The 22,645-nt window shown below is 43.9% G+C and overlaps 1 protein-coding gene across 1 annotated transcript; it reads right to left on the minus strand.

Moving 5' to 3' along the window:
• Positions 1–213: 213 nt before the first annotated feature.
• tmem64 (transmembrane protein 64) lies at positions 214–20,021 on the minus strand. The gene is made up of 3 exons (XM_048230119.1): positions 18,539–20,021; positions 1,417–1,572; positions 214–408 (listed from the first exon to the last, which is right to left on the minus strand). Exons 1-3 carry the CDS (start codon positions 19,241–19,243, stop codon positions 214–216), a joined length of 1,056 nt encoding a protein of 351 aa, XP_048086076.1. The 5' UTR covers positions 19,244–20,021.
• Between the last annotated feature and the right edge of the window lie 2,624 nt (positions 20,022–22,645).

Below are 22,645 nucleotides of genomic sequence, written 5' to 3' on the forward strand. Positions count from 1 at the left end.
GGGCACAGGTGCGTCTTCACCTTGGCATGGCAGGCATGGCCATGGGTACAGGTGGGCACAGGTGCGTCTTCACCTTGGCATGGCCATGGGCACAGGTGGGCACAGGTGCGTCTTCACCTTGGCACCGGCGTCCTGGGCGAGCACTTCACATCAGGAGGAGGGGGGGTTGGGTGGGGGGCACGTCCGACTGCAGGGGGGTCACGCTGGAGGGGGTCAGATGGGGGGGTCAGGCGATGTTGACCCGCCCGGCCCGCGCTGAGGGCTTGCTGCAGGGGGGTCCGAAGTGCCCCCATAACCCCCGTTCTGATAGGACGTCTTGAGCTCCAGCTGACAGGCAGCGATGGCCGCGTTGAGCTCCAACTGAGCACGATGCACCACGTAGAACATCAGGCCGATACTGATGACGATCTGAGAGAGGGGGATAGAGAGAGAGGGGGGGAGAGAGAGAGAGGGGGGGGAGAGAGAGAGAGAGAGAGAGAGAGAAGAGAGAGAGAAGAAAGAAAGAAAGAAAGAAAGAAAGAAAGAAAGAGAGAGAGAGAGAGAGAGAACGGGAGAGAACATGGGAGAGGGAGGTTATCTAAGGTTCTCTATTCTGGCCTTGACTCGTGCAGGGTAGTGTTTGTCCATCATTGTGACAGATGCAGAGAAAAAAGACAGCCAGTCAGAACTGCACTGCCTAAACACACACACTATACACACACTATACACACACACTATACACACACACACTATACACACACACACACACTATACACACACACAGTAGCAGTGGGAAATCGTTGGGTAAGGGAACACAGTAGCATCACATTGGGGGGGGGTCAGATCATCACTTTACTTCAGGCCTACTTCTCACACACACACACTGAGCACACAGTTTACCAGAACACAGCTGCTCCCCCCACTGATGACTCTCTCACACACACACACCCTGCTGCACCTGCTCATAATCACACAGGCTTAAAGAGGTGAGATTACATCTCACACACACAGACAAACACAATGATCAGGAAAGATGTAAGCCACATAAGTGTAAATAAACAATAGAGAGAGAGAGAGAGAGAGAGAGAAAGTGATAGTGATCACTTAGAAGATAGTGAACGCAGAAGAGAGAGAAAAATTGGTAGAGTGACAGAACGAGAGCGCAAAAGAGAAATAGAGCAACAGAGCGAAAGACAGCGAGAGAGAGAGAAACAGAGTGAGCGAGCGGGGGAGCCTGTGACCAGTTCCACCTGCAGACTGAAGACAAAGTATCCACTGAGGCTCTGCTCGGTGCGCACACACACACACACACACACACACACACACACACACACACACACACACACACACGGTCCCACCTGCAGACTGAAGACAAAGTATCCGCTGAGGCTCTGCTCGGCCACACACACACACACACACACACACACACGGTCCCACCTGCAGACTGAAGACAAAGTATCCGCTGAGGCTCTGCTCGGCGATGACGTCCTCCATTGTGCGCAGTGTGGTGCCCAGGTAGGAGTTCAGCAGCTGAGTGGGCAGCAGCCCCACCGAGGAGGCCACTAGGTAGTTGGGCAAGGACACGTCTGTGATCTGAGGAGAGAGGACATGATTTAGGACACGTCTGTGATCTGAGGACATGATTTAGGACGCTAGTGATCTGAGAGAGGACATGATTTAGGACACTTCAGATCAGAGAGAGAGGACATGATTTAGGACACTAGTGATCAGAGAGAGAGGACATGATTTAGGACACTTCAGATCAGAGAGAGAGGACATGATTTAGGACGCGTCTGATCTGAGGGAGAGTAGGAGGGAGATTAAGGACACTATTATCTGACTAAGAGGACAATGATGTAGGACATGGCTGTGGTGTGAGGAGGACACACACACAGAGTTCTAATATTAAAGGATAAACAGTGTGTGAAGTCCAGAAGGGTGCAACAGCATTAACACACTGCACAGCTTTGCAAGACAAGCTTATCAATAGCCTTCTACAGCGTTCCCCTGACACAAACACACACAGTGTTCCTGCCTGCCTAGGGAGAAGTGTGTGTGTGTGTAAAAATAAATCTCTGGTCTTGTCGTCCTTGTGTGTGCTTCTATGCTCCTGGGTAATGACCTCAGTGGATCATGCAGCTGAGACAGCTGGGTTTCACACAAGCAGAGACGCAGACACACACACACACACACACACACACACACACACACACACACACACACACTACACACACACTACACACACACACAACAATACACACACACACACACACACACACACTACACAGCCTCACCCTGTAATATTATTGTCACACAACATTTCTCTCTCCCTCACACACACACACACCCATACACACACACTCTTCAGGCCTCGCCTTGGATGTCCTCTGTCCAACAGCAGTCCGCCACAACCAACCACCACGACAGGATGTGACATCATGGCCCTGTTATAGCGGTCTGTGTAGAATAGCTTAGTGGCCGGCGCGCGCTTCTCATTCCCTGTGGTTTGGACTGGACATCGCATCGAACACTGGCACACACACACACACTCCTAACACTGGCACTGACACACACACACCCCCCTAACCAACACTGGCACTGACGCGCACACACACACGGTCTCTGACTGCTGTTGTCCAGCTCAGGAGGTTCTGCTGACATGCAGACAGTGTACACTCATGCCTAATGTGCGTCACTGGTATCTAGTGTATTAGACTGACTGGCGTCACACACACACACACACATATTAACCTCCTGACTCGTTAATGACTTTACATCACCATGACTGTTAATTATATAATGAACCTCCAACTGAGACACACATAGAGAGTGTGTGTGTGTGTACAAATATGTAAGCATTCCCCAACACACACACACACACACACACACACAGAGCTTTTTCTTTTCTGCCGTGCTGGCAGTCCAGGCTGGTGTGGGTTACACGCTTAATGTGCAATGCACAGAAAAGTGGCCACACACACACACCCTGCCCCACTCAAACACACACACACCTCTCAGGAAAGGTGCTTACCCCCGCGGGCAGATGGGACAGGACAGAGCTATAGCAAGGCCCATTTACCTTTCACACACACACACACACACACACACACCCCTGACCCTTTCACACACACACACACACCCTGACCCTTTCACACGCGCACACAGACAAATCTAACATACAAAGACGAATCACACACAAAGACAAATCTAATTCACCCTGACCCCTTCTCTCTCGCACACACACACACACACACACACAGAGGTCTTTCATCCTTCACCTCCCACTCAGAACCTGATTCACACCTGAACCCACCCTTCAGTGGGTAACAAGACAGTGGGAATGTGTACACACACACACACACACAGTGAGAGAGAGATAAAGAGTGTGTGAGGGGACAGCCTCTTCATGGTCATTGTCCCTCTGTCAGCTGAGGTCATAACACCCACAAGGCTGGTCACCTGAAATCACACTGACACTAAACAGCTGAACACACCTTTAAGGGCTGATCGTGTGTGTGTGTGTGGCCACGCTGAACACACCTTCAAGGCCTGTTTGTGTGTGTGTGTGTGTGTGGGGTTAGTGTGTGTGCGTGTGTAGGCACGCTGAACACACCTTCAAGGCCTGATCGTGTGTGTGCGCGTGAAGGTGTGTATGCGTGTGGGTGAGTGTGTGTGTGTGCGGGTGAGTGTGTGTGTGTGTGCGGGTGAGTGTGTGTGTGTGCGGGTGAGTGAGTCTGCTCCCTCTGAGGAGACGATGTCTCAATACACTGATTACTCTGCCGATCTTATAACACATAAACAGGAGCAGAGTCCAGTCACTGCTATAGATTCAGACCAGACTAATATATATATATATAGATAGATTCACTGCTATAGATTCAGAGCAGTCCGGCAGCGCAGCGGCAGTGCTAACGCTAACAGCAGTGCGGCAGAGCTAACGCTAACAGCAGTGCGGCAGAGCTAACGCTAACAGCAGAGCGGCAGAGCTAACGCTAACAGCAGTGCGGCAGAGCTAACGCTAACAGCAGAGCGGCAGAGCTAACGCTAACAGCAGTGCGGCAGAGCTAACGCTAACAGCAGTGCGGCCGCGGGGCTTTCGCGGGTCAGTCAACCGTCGCCCCCACGGCCAGCTGGCAGGCTACAGCAGGAGAGAATTACGCAAAAGGTGGAGAGAGAGAGAGAAGGACGGTTCTGTTTTCACACAACACACACACACACACGCACACGCACACGCACACACACACACACACACACACACACGGCATCTTCCAGTGTCCTCCTATGGTCAGAAGGAGGGGGGCATGCTTGATTGGCAGGGCTCAAGATAGCTGCTTGATTGACAGGGCTCGTGATAGCTGCTTGATTGACAGGGCTCGTGAAGGCTGCCTGGAGTGAAGCGACCTCCCTAAAGTCCCCTCGTCCTGCTGGCCACCAGTCATAGCTGACCTTGGCCTGGGCTGGGCTAGGCTGGTACACACACACACACACGTGTTTCACGATATAAGTATTTCATATCGGTCGATATCGATAATTATTGATTTTTTTTTTAAATCAATTTCAGATAAGGACCAGAAGGTGAAAAAAAAGTTCAATTTAAAACACTTTTATTTTAAACTTAACCTTCCTTTAAACTTAACACTCAAATAAATAATTGTGCACATAAGTCTGAATGAGCAGCACTGGTTGAAGCCTGGAAATGTTGTAAACAAAGTAATTTGCTAGTTTATCATAGTAAGTCTACTGGTTAGATTGTTCAGTTTCCCCACGTGTGTTTAAGTTTCAAATGAATACTTTTTCTCCTTGGGACAGGCCCGTTTGAGTCTTGGAAAATACTTTTCCATTTGCATCGGGATTGAGTTGATTAGAATTTAGCAGTCAATTTGAATGCAACAGTTTTGAACAAATTCATGCAGCGTGCTAATGATGCTAACCGGATTTAATAGCAATTCAGTCGTCTTGCACGATTGTGAATGTTTGGATTACATGCGCATGCTGAGGAGGGATATGCACCGAGAGAGAGAGAGAGAGAGAGAGAGAGAGAGAGAGAGAGAGAGAGAGAGAGAGAGTCTTGTGTTGAGGTAGGCCTACTTCTATCGCCTACTCTGGTAGAGTTGCACATACTAGCTATAATGCAAGCTATATTTAGCCTATTTATTTATGGACAACGTAAGGCGGGAGGTGTGTTGCTTTTATCGAATGTTCTCTCGAACACATTTTTTATTGATATTGATTACATGTCTATTGCGATACATATCGCTATCGTTTTATCGCCCAGCCCTAACACACACACACACACAAAGTGAAGCAAGCAATACCAAGCTGGTACACACACACACACACAAAGTGAAGCGAGCAATACCAAGCTGGTACACACACACACACACACACACACACACACACACACAAGTGAAGCGAGCAATACCAAGCTGGCACACACACACACAAAGTGAAGCGAGCAATACCAAGCTGGTACACACACACGGACACAAAGTGAAGCGAGCAATACCAAGCTGGCACACACACACACACACACACAAAGTGAAGCGAGCAATACCAAGCTGGCACACACACACACACACAAAGTGAAGCGAGCAATACCAAGCTGGCACACACACACACACACAAAGTGAAGCGAGCAATACCAAGCTGGCACACACACACACACACACACACACAAAGTGAAGCGAGCAATACCAAGCTGGCACACACACACACACACAAGTGAAGCGAGCAATACCAAGCTGGCACACACACACACACACACAAAGTGAAGCGAGCAATACCAAGCTGGCACACACACACACACAAAGTGAAGCGAGCAATACCAAGCTGGTACACACACACACACACAAAGTGAAGCGAGCAATACCAAGCTGGCACACACACACACACACACACAAAGTGAAGCGAGCAATACCAAGCTGGTACACACACACACACACAAAAGTGAAGCGAAACAATACCAAGCTGGTACACACACACAAAAGTGAAGCCGAGCAATACCAAGCTGGTACACACACACACACACACACACACACAAAGTGAAGCGAGCAATACCAAGCTGGTACACACACACACAAAGTGAAGCGAGCAATACCCAGCTGGTACACACACACACAAAGTGAAGCGAGCAATACCCAGCTGGTACACACACACACACACAAAGTGAAGCGAGCAATACCCAGCTGGTGTTGTCTGAAGGGAGTGCTGGTGCTGGTGCTGGTTAATGTAATTGTGCTGGTGCTGGTTAATGGTTAATGCTGGTGCTGGTGCTGGTGATTCTAATGGTTAATGTAATTCAGTCTTCATCTCTTGAGTAGGGCAGTATGGAGGGTAGGTCACAGCCGCATATGGTCTGTGCTGTACGCACAACTCTCTGAAGTGCTCTTCTATAGTATTGAGAGCAGTTCCCATACCATGCAGTTATGGTCCCATTTAGGGCTGGGATAAACGATTATTTTTTAAACGATTAATCTAGCGATTATTTTTTCGATGCATCGATTAATCTAACGATTCATTTTTTCAGTCCGATTCGATTTCGATTCGATTATCTCCCCATTAATTCACTAATAGCAACTTATACATGTTTATTTACATATCTGAATGAAAAAAAAAATAATTCTTTAACATTGCAATATAAGTTTATTGTTCTTAAGATTCCAAAATAAAAGACTGAAGTGCAAGTAACTACAAGTGCAAAGTAATGCATTCTTAGTCAGAGGTAGCATTCAATAAAGTTCAGTAGGCTAGTGTATGTCTAATTGAGTGCCTGTCATTTTAAGACGTTAGGTGTGGGGAATCCTTGCAATTAACATTAACACAGTTAAAAGGCTGCTGATGTGTGGATGCAATTCATAACGTAGTTAGTTCAAATAACAGTTTGTACTTCTCCTTTGGACAAACACTTTTGAGTCTTGGAAAACACTTTTCCATTTCCATCGGGATTTTGCAAACAGAGTCAATAAAATGAGCCCTGCACGAGTAATACAAGCAGCTGCAAGTAAGCATGCTAAACTTGACATCCAAACAGTATTCTAACGTTAGGGCTACTGCTTGATTGCATACTGTAACTTAACTTCGTTTAGTCTCCTCAATGTACTATGTTGTGATAAGACCTTAGCAGAGTTTACTTTAACTTTAATGCAGCGGTTTTGAACAAGTTTGCGCAGCATGATCACGATGCTAAGCAGATTAAATAGCAATTTAGCCCAGTGTGTTCTATGCAGTGCTTCTATGTGGCAACAACAATCCTTCAACCATCGTGAATATTTTGTTAAATGCAGAGGAGGAGCAGCGGGCTCGTTACGATAGAGTGGGCGGGGCGAGGAAAGGCTGTGTGAGTAAAAAGTGCAGCTCAATGAAATTATTTTATCTTATCTTTAAAGGAGAATTCCGGTGTGATATTGACCTAAAGTGTGTTGAAACATGATACCGAGTGTGAACGTATGTCTCATAGCCCATCTCGGCTTGTCCCCTGCACTCCAAAATCTGGCTAGTTAGCGATGCTACCAACAGCTTTTCAATGGTGGTGCTTGACATTAGGCTAACCATGCAAATAAATCACTGTTTTACACCATTTCACGAGGCTCAATGTATCTCCACACTTCATTGGTAGACTTCGAGGGCCCTGACATTTAAAACGAGACATTGAGAACTTTGAAAAAGCACTGGTAGTTTACTTACAAGGCGATTTATACAGACAGTATCTTAACGAAGTTTAGCGTTTGCAGCCATCTTGAATTTAGTCACGATAAGTCGAGCGACGAGTAAGAATGAACAGGTATGATAAGGGACCAGATTCCAAAAATAATTCAGTGGAAATGCATGGATTCCAGTTCCAGATTCCAGTTTCTTCCAGTAGCAGGAATATATATATATATCAAACTATGGAGAAGGACAAAGCGGTATGCAAACTGTGCAGTCGTGAGTTCTACGTAGGCGAAATTTGTTTGACATTTTTAATCGTAAACGCAGCCACGTTAAAGCCTGCAGTAATGTTTTCCACTGATGTTATGGCAGCCCACTCCGCTTAATGTTTTTCGAGAATGTTGCACTCCTGTTTGTCGTTGTGCACGAAACTTCACACGAATAAATCAGCAGCAATATTGCTGGTTTGTGCGTCTTCAAGCGCCCTCTTTACGTTCGTAATCCCTGTTGTCCGTGGATTGGCCTATATTTGCCGTTGAAAATTGAAACGTCTTTAGACATGAAAAATCGATTTTTCAATGAACAATTATGTCTCAAGAATCGAACAGGATTTTTTCACAAAAGTGACAGCCCTAGTGTGTGTGTGTGTGTGTGTGTGTGTGTGTGTGTGTACCAGCTTGGTGTTTCACATTGTGTGCATGTGAGTGTGTATGGAGACGTGCGAGTTGCATATTGGACACTTCATGCTTTAACTAATTTGGCTGAGACCACTGAGGCAAAGTGCACACACATGCGCACACACACACACACTGCTGGAGTTGAAGAGTAATTAAAGCAGACGGCAATTTTCCACTTGCGCAACTGTAACACTGATTCAGAAGTAACCAACACAAACCACCATTAGGACAGCTCTCACACACACACACACACACACACACACACAGCACCATTAGGACTGCTCACACACACACACACCCACCATTAGGACTGCTCTCACACACACACACACACACACAGCACCATTAGGACTGCACACACACACACAGTCTCTCTCTCTCTCTCTCTCTCTCTCTCTCACACACACTCTCTCTCTCTCTCTCCCTCACTCACACACACACACACACACACACACACGGGCTAAGGGAGTGAAATGAAGCATGTCATGCTGACCTCGTGTAGGGTAAGGTGTCGTCCTTAATCTCTTAAATGAAGACAAGCACTTCTAACACACATTCTCTGGCCTTTGGCACAACCTGAGGTGAAGTCTCACTGAGCTACGTTCTCTCCACACACACACACACACACACACACACACACACACACACAGCTCCTGTCCAGTGAGGTGGGCTGCTGCTGAGCTCGTCTCTCTCTCCCTCTCTCTAGATGACCTTGTGTGCTCCCCCACAGCAGGCTGTAAATATTAAATAACCTCGTTGTGGCGGGAGCGCAGACTCAGCCTACATCTAATCAGAAAAACACAAACGCTGCGGAAAAACAGACCAGCACATCTCCCCCAAAAACACAGAAAGAGGCCTTCCAAACAGGGGGTTGACTCCACACAGACCGTTTTTGTCCCCTTAAAGAAACAGTATGCAACAATGCAGTTCTTTACGAGCTAAGTTTTCATTATCATCTAGAATACATTTAGATGGTATGTCCCATTCAGTTTATCCCAAGCTAGTTTGACTCAGGTTTGAGATAAAGCACCATGTAAATGCGCTCTGGATCAGCAAATCCCCAATCCCCCATACCAGTTAGCATCCAGCAAGTTAATCTGTGATGCTGTGGGGATTAGCGGTTAGCAAGGTGTCTGCAATACCTTTTAGGTGCTACTGGAAGAAACTGGAATCCATGCATTTCCACTGAATTATTTTTGGAATCTGATCCCTTATCATACCTGTTCATTCTTACTCGTCGCTCTATATATCGTGACTAAATTCAAGATGGCTGCAAACGCTAAACTTCGTGAAGATACTGTCTGTATAAACCGTCTTGTAAGTAAACTATCAGTGCTTTTTCAAAGTTCTCAATGTCTCGTTTTAAATGTCAGGGCCCTCGAGTCTACCAATGAAGTGTGGAGATACATTGAGCCCCTCGTAAATGGTGTAAAACAGTGATTTATTTGCATGGCTAGCCTGATGCGAAGCACCACCATTGAAAAAGCTGTTGGTAGCATCGGCTAACTAGCGCCAGATTTTGGAGTGCAGGGGACAAGCAGAGATGGGCTATGAGACATACATTCACACTCGGTATCATGTCACTTTAGGCCAATATCACACTGGAATTCTCCTTTAAAAGACGTGCACTGTTAAATTACTCACTGTTATTTTTATTTAATTAATCTTGAGATGTTTTAAGTTTAAATTTCAGCTCAGTGAACACTTAAAGCACCAACACTTCGGACAGCCTATATAGGACAGTAATTAAGGAAAAAAAGTGAACCTGCTGCGGTGTTAAATGCGATGTGGTTGAAAATTTGGGTGCACCTAACTTTTGTGCTGGTGCACCTAAGAAAAAAAGTTAGGCGCACCAGTGCAAAAAGTTAGTCTGGAGCCCTGCCATGTAAACAATAAGATCAGCGTTGCTATGGATAACCATGTAAACAATAAGATCAGTGGGGTATACTATGAAGCACGTTAGACATATCTAGGCTATGTAGACATATTGAGGCTTGACAAAGCCTTGACTCAGGGTATATGTTAAGTGATACTACGATAGCAGTTATGTGATATTTGTCAAACTAGGCTTTCAGCTCAGATTTGTGAGCGTTCTCGGTGTTGGGATGACGTTGGCCAATCGTGAAACGTGGAGACGCACAAGACCACCTCTATTTGAAAACAATTACTTCCGCATTCATGAGCGATAGCTTAATCTACACTGCGGTCATTTTTTGTGTCTAACCTATAACATCAAATAAATCAATTGTCATCAGTTGTTGTATGGTATGCACGTCCATAGTGGGATATTTACCCGCTTTAGCACTATTAAAGCGCATTCGAGATCCAAAATGTTAGTAGAGGCGGAGCTCCACTTGTAAGATATATGACAGAATCCTACACGTGAGATATCAATTGTCTTAAAAACAAAGTTTGGTCAGTGGGCGGTAGATTTGAGCTATAACTTAGCACATAACCTCCTCCCGACCAGGTTTGGTTGACAGCATAAGATACCATGGTGATATAGCGACACTAAAACAGATCCACTTTCGTGTCACAGCATAGCCTGGCTTTGAGCGCAACATACCTCGCTAACCCACTAATCGAGATTCGTAGTATACCCCACATCTTTGCTATAGATAACCATGTAAACAATAAGATCAGCGTTGCTATGGATAACCATGTAAACAATAAGATCAGGGTTGCTATGGATAACCATGTAAACAATAAGATCAGCTTTGCTATGGATAACCATGTAAACAATAAGATCAGCTTTGCTGGATAACCATGTAAACAATAAGATCAGGGTTGCTATGGATAACCATGTAAACAATAAGATCAGGTTTGCTGGATAACCATGTAAACAATAAGATCAGGGTTGCTATGGATAACCATGTAAACAATAAGATCAGGGTTGCTATGGATAACCATGTAAACAATAAGATCAGCTTTGCTGGATAACCATGTAAACAATAAGATCAGGGTTGCTATGGATAACCATGTAAAACAATAAGATCAGGTTTGCTGGATAACCATGTAAACAATAAGATCAGGGTTGCTATGGATAACCATGTAAACAATAAGATCAGCTTTGCTGGATAACCATGTAAACAATAAGATCAGGGTTGCTATGGATAACCATGTAAACAATAAGATCAGGTTTGCTGGATAACCATGTAAACAATAAGATCAGGGTTGCTATGGATAACCATGTAAACAATAAGATCAGGTTTGCTGGATAACCATGTAAACAATAAGATCAGGGTTGCTATGGATAACCATGTAAACAATAAGATCAGCTTTGCTATGATAGATTCAAGATTACTTTTATTACATCTCATTATTGGTTTATAATAGAGTAAAATTTGTTGTGTTTTTTTTCTCCTCAAAAAATAAATAAATGAAAGGGTGTGTGTGTGTAGGGAAAAAGGGGAAAAAATGCTAATTGCTAATTGCTTGGTGAAAGAAACTACTTTGGAGTCTGGTGGTACGAGCTTTCAAGCTTCTATATCGTTTGCCAGATGGTAATAGCTCAAATAGTTCATGGTTGGGATGACTAGGATCATTCAAGATTTTTTTTGCCTTCCTTATGCATCTTCCCTCAAATAACTCCAGTATGGAGGGTAAGTCACAGCCGCATATGGTCTGTGCTGTATGCACAACTCTCTGAAGTGCTCTTCTATAGTATTGAGAGCAGTTCCCATACCATGCAGTTATGGTCCCAGTTAGGGCTGGGATAAACGATTATTTTTTAAACGATTAATCTAGCGATTATTTTTCCGATGCATCGATTAATCTAACGATTCGATTATCGATTATCTCCCCATTCATTCACTAATAGCAACTTATACATGTTTATTTACACATCTGAATGAAAAAAAAAAAAAAAAAAAAAACATGAATTCTTTAATATTGCAATATATGGTTATTGCTCTTAAGATTCCAAAATAAAAGACTATAAAAGTGCAAAGTAATGCATTCTTAGTCAGAGGTAGCATTCAATAAAGTTCAGTAGTATGTCTAATTGAGTGCCTGTCATTTTAAGACGTTCGTGTGGGAATCCTTGCAATTAACATTAACACAGTTACAAGGCTGCTGATGTGTGGATGCAATGTAGTTAGTTCAAATAACGGTTCATACTTCTCCTTTGGACAAGCACTTTTGAGTCTTGGAAAACACTTTTCCATTTACATCTGGACTTGCAAACATTCAGAGTCAATAAAATGAGCCCTGCATGAGTAACGAATAAGCAGCTGCAAGTAAGCATGCTAAACTTGACACCCAAACAGTATTCTAACGTTAGCTTTGAGATACTGCTTGATTGCATACTGTAACTTAACTTAGTTTAGTCTCCTCAATGTACTATGTTGTGATAAGACCTTAGCAGAGTTTACTTTAACTTTAATTCAGTTTTAATGCTGCAAATTTGCGCAGCATGGTCACGATGCTAAGCGGATTTAACAGCAATTTAGCCCACTGTGTTCTATGCAGTGCTTCTATGTGGCAACAACAATCCTTCAACAATCGTGAATATTTTGTTAAATGCACATGCAGAGGAGGAGCAGCGGGCTCGTTACGAGAGACAGCGGGCGGGGCGAGGAAAGGCTGTGTGAGTAAAAAGTGCAGCTCAATGAAATTATTTTATCTTTCATTTAAATAGTAGGACTACAACATAGAACATCAATGTGTGGTGGCCGGTTTTGATTTCATGGTACCCAGCCACAGATTAGTCAGCGTATGGAAAACACTGAAGGTGTAAAATGTAAAATATTTAGCAGCACCGTTATGCTTGACGAATCGGCGCTCATATTTTTGCGTCGGCGTATTTTTTTTCGGCGTCATCGATTACATTGACGCGTTGTCCCAGCCCTAGTCCCAGTCAAGATGGTGTCTCTGTAAAAACACCTCAGGATCTTGGGTCGCATACCAAACTTTCTCAATCGTCCGAGGTGGTACAGACGTTGTTGGCCTTTTTTTTACAGTGTTCTGAGTGTGACTGTCCCAGGTGAGGTCTTCTGAGATGGTAGCCCCAGGAACTTAAAGTCTCTCACCCTCTCCACTGTCTCACCATTGATGTTAATGGCTTCAAACTGTTGTTCTTTCCGCCTGAAGTTAACTATCAATTCCTTCGTCTTGGACACATTCAGAGACAAGTTGTTTCCTTTACACCAGTTCATAAGGTTGTTGATTTCGTTTCTGTAGGCTGTTTCGTCATTGTTTGTGATTAAACTGATTACAGTGGTGTCATCTGCAAACTTGATGATGGTGTTGGTGTTGTGTATAGCCACACAGTCATGCGTATACAAGGAATAGAGGAGAGGGCTCAGAACACAACCTTGCGGAGCTCCCGCGCTGATGGTCAAGGAGGAGGATGTGATGAAGCCCATTCTCACCACCTGTTTTCGTCCAGAGAGGAAGTCCAGTATCCAGCTACATAGGCCGCTGTGCATTCCTAGACTCCTGAGCTTGCCGTTGAGTATATTATAACCATGTAAACAATAAGATCAGGTTTGCTGGATAACCATGTAAACAATAAGATCAGGGTTGCTATGGATAACCATGTAAACAACAAGATCAGCTTTGCAATGGATAAGGCATAAAACAAAAGGTTTGGTTCCGGTTGGTTGGCAGTTGAGGGTCGGTAGGGATTTTTTTTTCCCCCAGTGGCAGTAAGGGACAGGTAGAAAATCAGTCCCTCCAGGATTTCACAAGGTTTTTTGAGACTGTTGCGACCTAAAATGCCTGGATGGAAGTTCGCGGTGTTTTTAGCGGTTTCTTGTGGAGAAATTGCGGGAGGAAGTGAAAATTGCAAAAATATTTTTTTTTTTTTCATTTAAGGCAATTTAGGTTAGTAAGACCAAAATCACACTGATAATCTTGATGCTTATTAAAAAGTTATAATCAAAGGTAAACAGTAAGGATTACAGAAAATCCAAGTAGGCCTACTTTATTTGTGAAAATGCTTTGACTGAGGTAATTCACAAAGCAGTACAACCTTTTGTAGAACTGTCCAAAAAAGACACAGAAGAGATGGCATCATGTCATATGTTTCAATACATTCATATATTTTGTAATTCATATTAAGTTCACATCTTTTTAATAATACATGGTCTGTGGCCTGCATAATTACTAATAGCCAAGTAAGTATCTAGTAATTTCATATTGATTTAAACTATTTGACTACACTTCTCTTTAATGTCATTACATTGGTGGTGTCGTCTAATTGACTGCCTGCCCTTTAAGGGCGTGAGAGTAGCCTAATTACATTTCTGAGTGGATTGGAAGGCTTGCATCTTACTGTGTTAAATACAGTGTAAATCACTTTTGCATAGTGCATTACCATATGTGGATGCAATTGGGAATGTTTTCTATGTCATTAGTTAAAATAAATGTTAAAAAAACAACTTGAATGAAATCATTCTTGGATCATAGAAGAGGTAAATGTCTTGCAATGTTATTAATTTCTATGATTTTGGTAGCACTACTCAAACTAAGCCCACAAGCTAGCAAACATGACATAAGCTAAAAGGACATATCCAGGTAAACGTTTGCCAATGGGTTGCATAGCCTACTCAAATGTCAGTAAACCAAGTAGGCCTTAATTAACTTACTTTCATAGCCTCATTAGGTTAGCAACACCAGGTTGAGAGATGCAAGTAAGCAGATCATTAACGTTAGCCTTCTATTTATTGTCATCAAAACTGCAGAGGAACAAACACGTTAGGGCAGTCTTTGGTGTCATATGCAGAAGGTGCAGAAGTGTGGCTCAATATTCTGCGCGAGGGACTGTTGTGGTAGGTGACATTTCACGGTGAAACTACGATGTTTGGACAAAATTGTGAGTGCCTTGGTAAGTGACGAAAACAATCGTCTTCGTGAACAGCTGTGCATAGGCTACTTTGTAAAATAGAGAATACACTCATCCCTATACATAACGCAAGGGGTAATTAATGTAATTAGGGATCGACCTATATATCGGCCGGCCGATATTTGCGTTTTTTACATGTATCGGCATCGGCTGATAAGCCGCTGCATTCGCCGATAATTTCCCCATTATTTACATACAGGCGTCCACAGGCAGCTCTGTGTTGCTGGAGATGCTGCAATTCACGTGCAGACTGCCCCTCCCCCACGAGCAGAGTGCTGAAAGCCTGCTCTTCAAGACAACAGTAAACTTTAAACTTTCAAAGCATCTTTTAACTGTTTGACTGCTGAAATATTGCCATACACTTTTAAGGTGGAGGCAGGTTTGTGGAGTCCAAATGGAAAACCACGAATGATAGATAGGTAGGCTACTTTTTTAATGCTTAATGATCGTTTATAAAACTGCTTGCCATTGTATTTAGGGGGCTGCAAAATAAGCGAAGTTGTAGGCTATCCATATTCATGCGGTAGCTGTTACAAACACTGGTCATATAATTAAAGTAGCCTAATGCCAACTTGTTCCGTGGTATTTGTGGGAGTTTTATTCAGCGACCAGCTGGCTGAGTGTTGGACGCGTGTGGTGTGTGTGTGTGTGTGTGTGTGTGTGTGTGTCCCTCCCTGAATGCCTGTTCTATAAAACTGCTTGCCATTGTATTTAGGGAGCTGCAAATAGCTAAGTTGTAGGCTATCCGTATGCATGCGTTAGCGGTAGCTGTTACGAACACTGGTCAATCATATGATTAAGTAATGCCGACGTTGTTCCGAGATATGTGGGATTTTTATTCGGCGACCACCTGGCTGAGTTTTGGACGCGTGTGGTGTGTGCATCTCCCTCCCCCTCTCCCTTCGACCAGTAGGAGTTGCCATCGCAGTGATCAGAGCTTTAATAATGAGACGTGTAGTTGAATGTTAATTCATGTTAACGTTTATCATGTACCAGACATACCGTATGCCTTACTTGTTTAGAGCCGTTTGCTAACGTTATCATTATCCAGTTCAATGGTGGTTCGTCAGCTATCAAACAGTTTGTGTGTGCATCTGGTCTGTCTCACTCAGTGGGACACCGCATCACAGCCCGAAATGAGTGCTTTCAAGCTACCTGAAGGAGAGATTTTAAAACTTTGAGAGAGATAGGCTACGTTTTTATACCTTTTGACGTTGATGCCGTTTAGAACAGAAACATCTGACACCACGTTATTTCCACGTTATTTTCTTCTGCTGATTTATGTTCTGTGGTTGACAAATCTGGCAGCTTTTTTTAGAAAAATATAGACATAGAAAAATTGAAACCATGCAGTCTAAAATGACAAATCAAGCACTTTATTTCAATAGCTACTTTTCAGGCTTATTGTTTTCTTAAATTATTTAAATGTGTTGACAAATGACATTTTGTGATGACTTGAATTATGTCTTATAATATGTCAGCAAGCAATGCATCATCAAGGCTGTGTTGTAAGATGTTGATGAAAGCATTTTGCACAGTTAACCATATCCAGTGCACCCATCCATAAGTTCAATAAATGTTCCTTTTTTAAATTGAGACTTATAACATTTGTTATAATTTGTGTAATTATGTGTCATTTGTATGATGTAAATTGAGGGAGCAAAATAAAAGCAGTATCGGCTCCAAATATCGGCTCAAGAAAATCGGCAGCCTGTATCGGTCATCGGCTGATGGAAAAAAATCGGTATCGGCACTAAAAAATCCATATCGGTCGATCCCTAAATGTGATTATAGTTCGCCTTTTATTTGTGGATTTATTTAATGTAGCCTAGACTATTTAGTGTTATTTCTTCCCGAAGCTCATAAAATAAATTTGGGTCGCGCATAAATTGACAGGGTCGGTCGGAAACCGGAACTCAAGAACATTTTTTTTTATTATTCCTAACCATGTAAAAACGAAGCACCCACAACTAACATCAGGCAAATAGTAAAAGATAAATAGTTGTGAAACTCCTAACACACACACACACACACACACACACACACACACACACACACACACCTGGTTAGCACTTCGGACCTGTAACCGGAGGGTTGCCGGTTCGAACCCCGACCAGTAGGCACGGCTGAAGTGCCCTTGAGCAAGGCACCTAACCCCTCACTGCTCCACGAGCGCCGCTGTTGATGCAGGCAGCTCACTGCGCCGGGATTAGTGTGTGCTTCTCCTCACTGTGTGTACACTGTGTGCTGTGTCTGTTTCACTAATTCACGGATTGGGATAAATGCAGAGACCAAATTTCCCTCACGGGATCAAAAGAGTATATATACTTATATATAAACTCCTGATACACACACACACACACACACACTCCTAAAACACATACACACATAATGCTTAAGTTCACAATCTCTCTCTCCCTCTCACTCACTCAACTCACTCTCTCTCACACACACAGGCTAAGTTCAAAATCTCTCTCCCATACTGTATTTCTCCCTCACACACACACACATGCTAAGTTCAAAATCTCTCTCTCTCTCTCATACTTTATTTCTCTCTCACACACAGACACACACAAGAACGCACACACACACATACAAGGTGACAAGGAGGACCAGTCGGTCACCACACTACGACCTGGGGTCAGAGACCTGAGCAGAGTGGCACTGTCCTGCCCTTGGCCGTGGTGACACCTGCGAGTGTGTGTGTGTGTGTGTGTGTGTGTGTTGTGTGCTCGCATGTGTGAGTTTGTGAGTGTGAGTTTGTTTGAAGGCTCAGTGCCCAGACTGTCCTGGCGTCCTGTCTCTCTCACACTCTCGGAGAACCAGTCGGTCACCATACCACCACACGGCCCAAACGGGTTAGAGGCTCAGAAATGCACTGGAGCGAGAGCCAAGTGTGTGTCAGAAGGAGGAGCCAGTATCGGACATGTGTGGGGAATCCACGAGTGTGTTCACACCCCTCAGAGCATCAAGTGTCAATGATGGGTGGCATTTCAAAGCACACACACACACGCACGCACGCGCACACACACACACACACACCTTTTCAGCACCTCACTCATCTCAGCTACCTGAGCGCTCATAAAAAATTAAAGGTGGGGATCAACTCACGGATCTCTTCTGACTAGACGTGACGTAATGTAAAGCTCATCTTCAGCAATCACGTCAACACATGAGGACACTGTCAATCACTTTTAAACAATGCAGACACTAATTACAGTGGTGCACAAACAGCACACACACACACTCTACTATAGGACAAGAAACTAGAATGACTTGATTGACCATTTCACACATGATTGTACATCACTGTAACTGGCTTTGTCAAGTTTGACAGCTGCTTGTGCCAGTTTGGTGACAGCTGAGTGTTGCCATTTGTCATACTCACCGAGAACACTGCGTTCTGGAGGCCGAAAGGTATAGGGGTGAGTCTGGCTAAGGCCACAATTTTCAGTCCGCTGCCGCCCTCCACCACCCGGATGACGGCGCTGAGTTGTTCGTTGCCCCCGACCTTGTTGAGGACCCATTCCGTTAGTAGCCGCTTACACACCACATGCGCGACAAACGTCCCGATCAAAACCCCCACCATGACCAGACCCATTCCCAGCACGAACCCGTACAGGTAGCCCGCGGCCACGTTCAGCACGATGTAACCCCATCCGCAGGGGAAAGCCACGATGATCAGTCCGACTATGAAGAGCAGTGCGCCGACCAGGCTGTCCAAACTTTCGACCCAGAGCAGCAGGTCTTTGAGGTACTGGCGGACGAGGGCCACGGAAGAGAAGCACACGGCGGTAAGGATGCATGCCAGCAGCGCGCTCTTGAAGCAACAGGTGGTGATACAGCACGGGTGCCTGAAGTCAGCCGCGAAGGACGCTCCGGACTCGCTGGCGCTGTCCAGGTCCGTCTCGGACTTCCCCGCTGAGCCCCTCTCGTCAAAGGCGTTGCATATGAGGATGTCGATTTTATCGCAGTCCATTGCCTCTGGCGTAGTCCGTTGTAGCCAGCGACTGAGCTGGATCTGCCCTTTGCCCACAGCATGTTTCACGGATTTCACCAAGAACTGCAGGCTCGTGGGTCCGGGACTCCACATGTTTGCCCTCCCGGACACACCTGGCGTCGTGGGGCCGAGCAGATGTTGTGGGGTCGGGGTGTCAACTTTAGATTAGCCCCTTGTAAACCTTTAACTTCAAGTAGAGGCGCCGTCGTCACGGTGGAATATCAAATCAGATGAGTGTCAATTTTACGTTACACTGACGTGGTAAATGAAAGTCGGTTGCGTCCTATATGACAGAATTGATATGGTTAAAAAAACGCTATGTCGCTATGTCGCTATATGACATAACATCCGATTCCCAACATAGCTGCATTTATCTCGGGAATACTGTTTTAGGCGCATACCAAATCAAAGACACATATTGGAAGTGCTCTGGCAGCGTCTTGGTGATGAACGCCATACTCATAGCACAGTTGACGTTCGCTAGCTAGAATGTACTACGATGACGGACAACGACGGACAAACACACGGCACAGCGTGCGTATGTGTTTGGCTATCTGAAAATATACCCAGCCTGAGCGGATATAGCAAATGTCCGCAAAAATGAAATCAGCGTAGGCTATGACTCCAACTTTTACGACTCTATGATTATCATAAATCAGTGCAACGTTATCGTCCCTCCACAGTCCGTTTTCAAAGTCGTACAATCCTTTCCAACATGCCAGAATCCCAAAACACTGGACGCTGTTCCTTTCGCGAAGACTTCAAATCACAGATGTTCAGAAGTCGAGCAGTGAGCTATGATTCCAGCTGGCCACAAATACTCGGTTTGCCCACAACAGTAAGCGATGTTGACGCTAACGTTATTCATACTCTGTTTGTTTCCCACAATGCCAAGTAGACCTGACACGTGATCCACGTCGCAATACATCTGATTGCCAACATCGCGAGGTCTGGGAGGCGAGAACTTGTGAGCCACAGAGTTCAAATCCCAGAGAGCTTTTTTTTATTATTATTAACATCAACAAACACAGTACAAGTTAAAAAATCACGATGGTACCATGAAAGATTCAACATTAAATAGATAAAGAAAAAAAAAAACATGTATGCAATTCAGACGTTAGGGAAGGTTATAATAAGAGATCACAAAGCCTATCCAAAACAAAATGAACAGGCTACTACTGTAACAGTACTATAACACTTTAGGGTTATGACAGAATTGAAGTTGATTAATGTACTGTTTAAGCTCATTCTTATAGGCCATAAAAGAGGCTACCAATAAACTTACATTTATGAATGTGAAATTTAGCTAAGAGAATAAATAGATTAATTATGTATGTGTGTGCATTTTCTTTGGAATCAACTTCTGACAAGCCAAACGATATGCATTTCCAAAACAGCACAACATTTTCACCAATATTTTCTGAAATAAAAATACAAAAATCCTGCCAGAATTTGCGGGTGAAGGGGCAGTGCCAAAATAAATGTACAGAACTTTCCAGACAGGTGTGACAGAAGCTACAATTCAAATCAATATCTAGTTTGTATCTCTTTACAATATACGACTTAGCTGGGTAAATTCTATGAATGAGTTTAAATGAGACTTCCTTAACATTATTCGTAATGCAGTATTTGTTAGGAAGAACCCAAATCCCAGAGAGCTGCAGCCATAGACGTAGACGCCGCATTGGCTGCCGGAAACAAGAAATGCGGCCGCCATCTTGGACCGGTCATACCAAAGATCCTTGATTACTAGCAAGATAGAGCAACGTAATTCGTTACTATGGGAGCAAAACGGGACAGTCCCGGTAGCAACCATGTTGGTCCAGTTTAGATGGCAGTCCTACACCAACACATACTAACACCCCTGTTAATCCAGTTTAGATGGCACTCCTACACAAACATATGCTAACAATGTTTATAAAAGGACTTTATTTGTATTTTCTATTTAGAACTGTCTTAACATGGATTGAACAAAACTTCAATTTATTCAAAGCTTCAATATATATATATATATATATATATATAATATATATATATATAGTTAATTAGTATACACACACACGCAAACACAATTAAACTATACAACTATACAATGCATTTTACAACCATATTGACACCAGATCTGTGGTGTGTGCGTTCCATCACAACTGTATCTAAGCTGACTAATGTTACCTGTAAATGGTTTACCTAATTGTTTTAATGCTGCAGCTGATCTTCTAGGTAAACATGGTATGGGATCACATCCGCGCATCTTCTAGGAGTCCTTGACAGAACTTACCCCACAGGCCTTCCTCCTCATGAAGACCTGTGAAGAAAACAGATCATACACACATGTAACTGGTTACCCCACCCCACACACACTCACTTCCACTCAATTTGTTTCACAGATATGGGCCAAACACCACTTGCACTTGACACTGTATTTTTCCTCTTCTATGTCCGAGGCTACTCATTCTTACTGTTGTTGACTTATTGACAAACATTTCATTTTAATTTCTAATGTTAACAAATACTGTATTTGTTTTAGGAGTACTTGACAATTACAGATTACACATCCTGAGAGCACACACTCTCTTTAACCTCCTAACCTCTGGCAGGCACTATTACTTTGCACTTTCCATCCCAATCCATGTGTTCTTTACATCCCAATCCTATGTCTTATTTGCATTTTTGTATATTATGTTGATATGTGCCTACATTATTATTATTATTACAGTATGTATAATGAGAGAGAGAGAGAGAGAGAGAGAGAGAGAGGTCAGAGACCCGTCAGATGAACAGAGTGGATGTAATTGTGGTCACATAGGCCGAGATAAATGCCCCCTCTCCCCACTGGCTTTCGGCGGCTGGCAGCAGCAAACCAATCAGACGAGCCCGAGATGATGATCAAGTTTATCGTTGCCTACGATAGGCCTAGTGAAACTTCCCTTCACCAAGTTCAGTCCGAAATAATTATTCACCAGAAAAATAGTTTGAACGTAGCCTAAACACGACGTACAGGAATGCCACTTGCGCCAAATGTATAGGAGTCATTGCAGATGAAAAGACGTCTTAAAATGTCGCACTTCAGCCGTGCCTACTGGTCGGGATTGAACCGGCAACCCTCCGGTTACAAGTCTGAAGCGCTAACCAGTAGGCCACGGCTGCCCTGAAGCACTGGTGTGAAGTCGTACGCAACTAAAGATGAGCAAGTTTACCTGTGCAAGTTCACATAAGGACACCGACAAAGGCAACAATGTCCAATTGTCTCCATGCCAATCTTTAACAGAAAAAATGTCAGATATCTCAATGAACCACAATGACATCAATAGATGGTAAGGTGTTGAGTGTGTTTGAATCCCCTTCCTTGTAGCATCCTTATCTGCATTCCACAGTGGGGAGAAGTTCACCTTGTTTAATTAAATAACAATTCTATTTCCTTATTAGCTGCATACTTGAGGTTGGAGATATTAAGGCACGTCAAGTCTCTCACATAGCCTACTGGAACTTCAAGAT

Source organism: Alosa alosa, chromosome 20 (genome assembly GCF_017589495.1).
Source record: "Alosa alosa isolate M-15738 ecotype Scorff River chromosome 20, AALO_Geno_1.1, whole genome shotgun sequence".
Taxonomy (NCBI): domain Eukaryota; kingdom Metazoa; phylum Chordata; class Actinopteri; order Clupeiformes; family Clupeidae; genus Alosa; species Alosa alosa.